Genomic DNA, 9631 nt, shown 5'->3' with positions numbered 1-9631 from the left:
AATTGTATTGTGAAGTCTTAAGGGTCATCGTACGATAAAAATCATAGTACATTAAAGGAGACATGATCGCTATTCATAAGGTAAATCATTGAAAGTATCATACAACACTAATCTAGTACATTGTCTACAAGTGTACAACTCTCCAGGAGTCAAGGTAAAGTTTGTTAAAGAGACTAGGTACGTGAAGAAAGGTAACTAAGGAAGAATATCTCTAACAATAGCTCCACCATCTCCTTCCATTTTTTGTGTGAAGCTTCTTATGGAGCCATTACGTCAGCTCCGAGCGATGTCAACCCAAAATGACCAGAGAATGACAATATTGGTGTCATGGAAGAGGATGACGACTCATAAACTACCAAAGCGCAATTTCATTTAGATCTGGAAATCTTATGGTGAGCAAAATCGGCCAGTGAATGGAGTTTGTGGTCTTCTCGTTGAGTTTTAGGTGAAACGAACAACATCACCGCGCTCCTAGCAACGAGAGGAAGATAATCCACTACTTAGTTTCTTCTCTGGCAATAGTGTCGTCGAATCTCTGAAACAAAATTATAAAATCTAGTGACCTCATGTGTTCATACATGTACAAAGATTAAACAACAAAAAAATGAGTAAGATCAAATGTCTATCTAGCTTCATACAACAAATGCACCCAAAGTCAAAGCATCAAATGGGAAGATAAGAAACAACAAAAGAATGTCATAACACTATACAATAAACAATCGTCTATCTGAAGTATAGTCTGCCAATGCTATGGTGTCCAAGAGAAGTCAATGAAGACAAGAAGACTAGACAAGAGCAACAAAGGAAAATAAGAAAACTTCAGCTTAAGGGAAAAGAGAAGATCTACATGAAGAATATTAAGATCAAGAAAAGGCCAAGTCAAGACAAAGCATACCACAACATGATCAAGCATATGAGGTCATGAAAAAGTCAAGACAAAGCAAAGAAAATCCAGACAAAGTAGACCAGAGAAAGACAAGGAAAAGAAGTATAGTCTGCGAAGTATTGTAGACATTCGTCGTCTACAAAAAGGTCAAGAATACGACATGTGAAGATGTGATACATCAAAAATAAAGTATAAGCACAACACCTTGAAGACATAGTTCACTAGAAGCAACGACATAAAGCTATGAAGACGATACCAATGTTATGGTGTCCAAGAGAAGTCAATGAAGACAAGAAGACTAGACAAAAGCAACAAAGGAAAATAAGAAAGCTTCAACTTAAGGAAAAAGAGAAGATCTACATGAAGAATATTAAGATCACGAAAAGGCCAAGTCAAGACAAAGCATACCACAACAAGACCAAGCATATCGGGTCACGAAAAAGTCAAGTAGAGTAAAGAAAATCCAGACAGAGCAAGCAAGAGGAAGACAAGGCAAAGAAGATCAAGACCAAGAGCGCCTAGAAGTTTGACAAGAAGAATGGAGAAGACAAGCTAAAGAAAATCTCAAAGAAGAAATATCAAAGACTTGAAGACCAAGGACAAAGCAATGAAAAGCAACGTAAACATCCAAGACCAACTGGAAAAGTCCATGGTAAAGCATCGTCCGTATGTTCAACAAGTCTAAGTCTGCAAGCTTCGTCTAAAAGCACAAAGCCATTGTTTAAAGACTCCAGACCTCAGCCAACAAAGCACACCGTCTAAGAAGAAGAAGGAAACAAAGAGAAGAAATGACAACAAGGAAATAATCCCGTGCATCCCAAGAATACCACAAGACTTGCATCTATATGAAAGCAACAGTTCAAATTAATCAGACGCCATTACTAAAAGCAGTCAAAGCATCTGCTTCACGAAGAAAAACAAGGATTGCTAACGAGTGAGATGAATGGCGCAAAAAGAAAGATTATGAGACATACCATTCCTACAAGTAGTGAAATCCGACAATGTCCATGCATTCATAGTCTGATCAGTTGAAGTGCTCAAAGCCAAGAAAATGTGCAAAGGAGTTGCATAAGTCTTCGCTAACATCTGATCTCCCAATTCCAGCAAGACAAAACTCAGATTGTCCAAAACTCAAAGTCTCACAAAACCAGAAGACGGTGCCTGACTTCCACTTATATGCAAGGAAAAACTGTTCAAAGAGGAATCAAAGTCATGATGACTCAAGCTTTCAGAAGAGGAACAAGTCTCCTGAGGAAGTAACTAGAATCAGGTTTCTCTCCTATGGAAGTAACTGGAAACAAGCAACCAAAATTCAAGTACTATACTTGTTCACATGTGACTAGTTGAGCCATTGAAAAAGTACCCATCAAGGCACATACCTATCACTTCTACATAAGCTATAAGGAGCGCATATATCAAGCATAAGCTTCCATGACCAAACAACTACATAGGTTCAAACTAAGCCTAAGTATGATGTGCTGAGACAACCAAGCATATCATACAATCATCATATACGATGAAAAACTGAGCACAAGCGTTGTTCAACAATGCGAAAGTCTTCATCCTTCTGACATAGAGCAAATAAGCTGACAACATGTACCTGTGATCAAAACGACTACTTTTCTACTCTTCAATGTTCACTGCATACACTCAATAAGTCTTAAGAGTCAAACACTAAGAGAAAAGGAAAGATGAAAAGAACAAGGAGAAAAGCATGAACTCCAATGTGACATGCTCTTGAGAGATCAAGCTTCAAAGTCATATGCATCTTGTTGACAAGATGAAGATGAAGAAGGCGAAGAAGAAGATAGAATGCACTGATTGAGGGAGAGCATTCCCAATATATTGAGAAGTGCATGCATCTTCTACATGAGTTCTCACAAGCCGATTTGATCGAATCAATCAAAGATCCATGTAGCAAGAAGAAGAAGAAGCTCGTTATGTTGATGGTCCAGCTCTACACTCCACCTCCAGACAACCTCAAATGCAGGAGCCACAGTGAGATGAAGAATAACTAGGAATAGCTGATTCTACAAAGATATTCTAAGTCTATGCTAAGTGGAAAACTGATCTTGATCAAGAACGTCCAATGTGTACTCAACAAGGTGATCAAGACAATTCTAGAAGAGGACGGAGAGCAACTTATTGTCTATTAGCTTTATCCTATACAACTAGAGATGATTTGATTGTATTGCATACTTTTATACATCTCATAAGTTTGTATGAACATCATTCTCGATTGTAATCAATTCATACATCAATATGTTTCGAGAGACATGAAAAATAATACTAGTAATGTTGTAGAGCCAGGGGTAAAAGAAAACTCAACAATGCCTGGAGAGGCAGGTTAAAAAATACCCGTTTCCTGGAGAGGAAGTGCATAATAGAATACTCGTTACCTGAGAGACAATGTATAAAAGAATACTTGTTGCCTGAAGAGGCAGGGTATAAAATAAAATAATATTCAACAATACCTGGAGAGGCAGGATAAATAATACTTGTTGCTTGGAGAGGTTGTGTATTTAAGAATATTAGTTGCTTGGAGAAGTAGTGTATAAAATAATACTCGTTTCCTTAAGAGGTTGTCTATAAAAGAATACTCAACAATGTATAGAGAGGCAGGATAAAAAATACTGGTTGTCTGGAGAGATAATGTATAAAAGAATATTTGTTGCCTAAAGAGACAATGTATAAAAGAAAACTCAATAATGCATGGAGAGACAGGATAAAGAATACTCAATGTTCCTGAAGAGTCATGTACAATAATACTTGTAATTAAGGAAAAGTCCTTGATACTTGATAGTGAAAATCTTGATTCTTGTTAAGGATTGAACATAATCTACCGATATATGATGAACCAGGATAAAAAATTGTGTGCATTGTCCGCTGCTAATTAACTCTTTACTTATCGTTTGCACAACTTGTCTCTGGACTCCAAGCTTAATCGAAGCTATTCATCTAACGAAGTCCAGTAGAATTGAGTCAATCACGATCGAATTACATAAACACAACCCAACCCCCCTTGTTGTGTCCCCGTGGTCTAACCTTAAACTTTGGTGTACGCGTCTCATATATACTACTATATACCATTGAACCCTCTTTTTTAATTCATTGTTAGAATTCTTTATTTTATTTTTATTTCTTTCTCACAGTTTAAGAATTCCTAACACATTTATGAAAGGAATTTGGTAATATTTCCCCCCTCCTGTGAAAACCATTTGGCCAAACGTTGATGGTTATGTTTTGATGCCGGGAATTCCTGTTACTGCAAAAAGCAATTCCACATTAAAGACTAGACCAAGAGGTGGTAATGGTAGTATAACAGTACAGTGTTAATGCCGGCATTTGTCATTCAATTTCACGTTATGTCCGCGTGAATTTAATGCTCCTTAGCTAATTACCAATATCCCCAACTGTAAAAGCTATAGAAACCTTGCCTATTCTTTTCCCTTCTGCTCTGCAGCTATATATACCTTTGCTCATTTCACAAGTTCCTCATCCATCCACTCACTCTCAAAACACACACCACCATAATTAAATTTGTTGCTTCAATATTGTCATTATGAAGTGGATTGTTATGAATTTAGTGGCAGTGGTAATGGTAGTGTTTCTGGGTTTGTGGAGTACTACTAGGGTGGGAGCTGATCCACAAGTACCTTGCTACTTTATTTTTGGCGACTCTTTGGTGGATAATGGGAACAACAACCAGCTAAATTCTTTGGCCAAAGCTAATTACCTCCCTTATGGGATTGACTTTGGTGGAGGGCCAACTGGAAGGTTCTCCAATGGAAAAACTACTGTTGATGTAGTTGGTAAGTTTTTCAGTCAATTTAGCTTCAAAATTTATTTCCAAGGATATATATCTAAATATGTAGTTAAGATATTGTTAAACTATACTCTTTTTATTTAAAATTAATTGGTTTTATCTATTGTGATCAAGAAAAATCCAGTTCCAAAGTTAAAAATGTTTATCTTCACCTTCATTTTAACATATATAGTGAATAATATATATTAAATGTTAGTAATAAAATTATGATTTATTGGAGCACCAGTTTATAACACGGTCCGTGTCGACCATGATAGTACGAGTAATGATTTATACATACTTCACTTCTCTTTCATCTCATTTCTACACATTTTTTCTTTCTATCTCTTTCTATATTTCCAGTCACATCATATATCATATCACTTATTTCTCTCTTATTTCTTCACCACCTCTCAAGGTGGATGTGAAATTGATTGGTGAACAAAACTTGATGATAGTACTGTCAAACTAATTTAAACAAGAAATCTTAATTAGCTTATGAAACAATTGAGGAATATATAAGTCAATATATTAACCTGATCTTGCACGGACGGATGCACATGGGAGAAGGGGGCACTTTGCCCCTATTTCATTATTGAGTTTTTAATTGCTTCACAAAATAATAAATGTCCTCATATCTTTATATTTTACTTTCAATGAAAAGTTAATTTTTTATTGTCAACTTTTATCATTGTGATCCATTTTTTCTTTAGACTATGATTAGCATTACAAGCTGATAAGTTAGCTTAAAATTGAAAAAATAGTTGAAATTCTATAAACTAGCTGAAAGGTATAAACTTATAAGATAGCTAAAAACTATCTGATTGAAAAAAAGTGTTTAGTGAATTAACTGTTGAACAACTGAAATCATAAAATTACATAAATGATTGAGCATCTATTAATAATCTTTTACCTATATGATATTAAAATAATTGCTACTTTAAATATTTTTATTTAGTTCAAATTATTTATCATCTCAAAAATATAATATAAATTGTTAATTTATTTTTCATATTTGTATTAATTTAAATGGAATAAGAAAAAATAATTGATATTTTAATTTAATAAAGTAAGCTTATATTTATCTAAGTTAACAACAAAAAGTTTACAAAAATTATATTAACAATTGAATAGTAATTATTTCAAAATACAAATAATTAGGGTCTAGTGTTTTTATAAATATAAAAATGGTAATAATAAAATTTTATTAAAATGATAGGGATAAAAATGAGAAAAATTTAATAAGCTTTAAGTTTTTAAGCTATAAACTATCTCAGGTAGGTTATTGAAAAAGCTCTAAGCTATTGAAATAATCTTACTTACAAAACATTTTTAAAGGGCTTTTATGTTAGTTAAATATAATTTAAGCTAGTCAAATAAGCTATAAACTAACTGAAATGACATGTCTTTTTTTTTTTTGACGGAGAAATGACATGTCAAACATATCCCTAGTCTTTTTTCCATAATAAACCTAACTCCCTATTATTTATTTAATCTTATTAGCGACATAAAAAATGATATATTAAAATACGACGTAGAAACTAAAAAATTAGTTTATATTAATTTTTAATATAAATAAGGATGCTTTTAATATTTAAATATTAATTGACTATACACTTATACTGATTTTAACCCTAGCAATAAAAAAAATTATAAAAACATACATATTCTAACACACTTACTAGTTTCAAAAGAATAACACACTTACTAGTAAGGACTATAAGGTCATTAATTAATTCCAAATCATTATAAGTCATAATCATAGAGGGTGTCAATGATTATAGTCATTATCTAGTTGTCTAAGAGCTTACGTATGTATATATATTGGTTTCTTGGCATCTAATAAATTAATACCTTTGTGTTTTCCTGATTTTCAACAGATTAGATAGAGATATATGTAAAGTGAAACTTACATATGCATAACTTCATTTTCTATTTCTGTAATCTATCAAGTTTTACCTTTAATACCCAATTGAATGACAGTTATGATGCTAATTCAGACAAGAAATTCCAAGGCAAGTTTTTAAAAAAGCACTAGTTTACCTAATCAGTATACAATGAAATAAATAAGTGGCACACATAAGGTTGTGAACAAAACAAATCTGGAAGTGTTCATCTCCTATCTAGAGTTGCTCTACTTTAGTTGTGTGCCTAGCTAGTCCTCAAGTTCCCATCACATGGATTTGTTTGGCTCAACTGAGTCTGCAATTTAAGACAGTCAGGTTTTGGTATGTGACATATATCCTCTGAGTAATTTGGGGAAAGTGCTATAACAACAATTAAAAAAGGCAAAAGCACAAGTAACCAGAAATTACTGACCCAGATATTTGTTGACCAGAATCAAGATGGAAAATATTAAAAATTGGTCCACCTATAAATCATATTTTTACAATTTATACGTTTTATTTGTAATATAGTCCTCATGGGCTGAATTTAATTTGCAGAGAAACATTTCAACTTATGACCTCTTTTTTTCTTGGTCCATGGTAGATAAAGTCATGCTAAGTGCAAGATTTTTTTACATTTGTCTAACTTTCTTCTGAAATTTAACAGCTGAGCTTTTGGGATTTGATAGTTACATACCTCCCTATTCAACAGCCAGAGGCCAAGACATACTCAAAGGTGTCAATTATGCTTCTGCAGCAGCAGGAATTAGAGAGGAAACTGGACAGCAACTGGTACCCTTATTTTCCTTTTGCTTATATTACAAATTTATTTTCTTCATTTGGAATTGGTGACCACAAGGTTAATTATTCTCTTTAAATTGGCAAATCTTTTGCCATAAAACTCTTATAATGTGTGAAGTCCAGAGAAGGGCCGAACCCACTTTGGGAATCCAATACAATTATACAAGCAGTCTTAATCTACTTTTCTACGAGTGCCTAATTCAACAACTCGTACATATGACCTCAAAGTCACATTGCAGCAATCTTACCCTATAATTTTTCAATATTATTTTGTAGGGAGGGCGTATTAGTTTTAGTGGGCAGGTGGAAAATTACCAAAGGACGGTGTCCCAAGTGGTGAATTTACTTGGAGATGAGAACACAGCAGCAGATTACTTGAGAAAATGCATTTATTCAGTTGGATTGGGTAGCAATGATTACCTCAACAACTATTTCATGCCTCAAATCTATTCCAGCAGTAGGCAGTACACACCACAACAATATGCTGATGTTCTTATTCAAGCTTATGCTCAGCAACTCAGGGTTAGGATTCTGTTCTCTCTAATTTTCCCCCTTTCACTTTGACCATGCATATATTATATGTATCCAGAGCTTCATGAAGTTCTGGAAGTGTATATTAAATATGTAGATCACATGTTTAGAGCATGCAAAAAACAATACCTTAACTAAATGTATTAAATGATTATGGTTTGGAGTTGTTTAGAATCCCAAATTAATTTTCAGAAATTAAAAGCTTTATTGGTTTGCATTTGTGATTTAGGTCCTGTATAACTATGGGGCAAGGAAAATGGCCTTATTTGGAGTTGGCCAAATAGGTTGCAGCCCAAATGAACTGGCCCAGAATAGCCCAGATGGCAGAACATGTGTGGAAAGAATCAATTCTGCAAATCAATTATTCAACAATGGACTGAAATCCCTTGTTGATCAACTCAACAACCAGCTGCCAGATGCAAGATTCATCTACATAAACTCTTATGATATCTTTCAAGATGTCATAAACAACCCATCATCCTATGGTAATTATTTTCCTCCTAAAACATGATCTAGTCCTAATTTTTCATTTTCTCATTGCTTTGTCCAATAGGTGGGGTAACAATACATTGCTTTGTTGTAACTTTCAGAGTTTAATTTGTAACTATGTGCAATAAGATTTGTAACTTGTATTCAAGTTTGTAACAAGGCAAGATACAAACTATGTGATAAGTTGTGATATTTGTTGCACAACCAACTAAACTCAATAAGCTACAACTCACAAGCGATGTACTATTACATCACTTGTTTGATAGAATGCCCATTTATTAGAATCGAATTTTGGAAATAGTCCATGCTCATTTTGTTCCCACGTGATTTCCAATATTTTAGGTTTCACAGTTACAAATGCTGGGTGCTGTGGGATAGGAAGGAACAATGGACAAATTACATGTCTGCCCCTGCAAGCCCCCTGCAGTAACAGGAGGGAGTACTTATTTTGGGATGCATTTCATCCAACAGAAGCTGGGAACACTATCATTGGTAGGAGAGCTTACAACTCTCAATCTGCATCTGATGCTTACCCAATTGATATCAACCGCTTAGCTCAGCTTTGAAGAGTGTCGGTCTAGTAGTGGTAATAAGCTTGTGTGCCACTAGTATTCACGTTTCAATGAGTTGTTTCTGCTGTTAAAGGCATATAAGAATGTTCTTAACTTTTCTTTTTCTCTTCGTGTTTTGGATGTTTTTGTTCTCTAAGTCTAACTTGTCATAAATTTTGTAAGGTTTGCATCTTAATAGTGAATCAATATGCTTCTTATTGGCCGATGAAATGTCATCCAAAAACAATAAACTTACAAGAGATTATATACAGTTAGACATTTGTTAAAAGAAGGGTTAACTATGTTTCTTGATGAGTGAGATTTGATTTTAATTTGTCTTAAAAGCATCTCTCTATTTAGGGAAATGCCCAACTTTAAGTTCTCACCGAAGTTTGAGCTTCGACGATTTTATCATGTGGTGTCATCAGACCTACGTCACTGTCACGTGTTGATTTTGGCTTATGTGAATTTTAATTCATTTATATTTAATTTTGACTTCTGATTTACTAACATAACTGCACTAAGTTAACCCTAAATTAACCCCCATCAATTCGCTAACTTAAATCAAACCATACCAAATAAAATCCAAAATTAAAATTAAAAAACCTAATTTTCTGAAATCATCTCAATTAAAAGTTATACAAGGGCGAAGCATTAGTATCTCCCATTCCCCTTCCCATCA

At 34.0% G+C, this 9631-nt stretch overlaps 1 protein-coding gene across 1 annotated transcript; it reads left to right on the top strand.

The window, feature by feature from the left end:
• Nucleotides 1-4369: 4369 nt before the first annotated feature.
• LOC130734600 (GDSL esterase/lipase At1g29670-like) lies at nt 4370-9180 on the top strand. The gene is made up of 5 exons (XM_057587088.1): nt 4370-4698; nt 7245-7369; nt 7655-7900; nt 8139-8394; nt 8741-9180. The coding sequence occupies exons 1-5, from the start codon at nt 4449-4451 to the stop codon at nt 8962-8964; spliced, it is 1101 nt and encodes a 366-aa protein (XP_057443071.1). The 5' UTR covers nt 4370-4448; the 3' UTR covers nt 8965-9180.
• The last annotated feature ends 451 nt before the right edge of the window (nt 9181-9631 follow it).

The sequence above is a fragment of the Lotus japonicus genome, chromosome 1, assembly GCF_012489685.1.
Source record: "Lotus japonicus ecotype B-129 chromosome 1, LjGifu_v1.2".
In the NCBI taxonomy this organism is placed as follows: domain Eukaryota; kingdom Viridiplantae; phylum Streptophyta; class Magnoliopsida; order Fabales; family Fabaceae; genus Lotus; species Lotus japonicus.
Note: the sequence above shows the minus strand (reverse complement) of the source record. Positions and strands in the feature narration are given on the sequence as shown.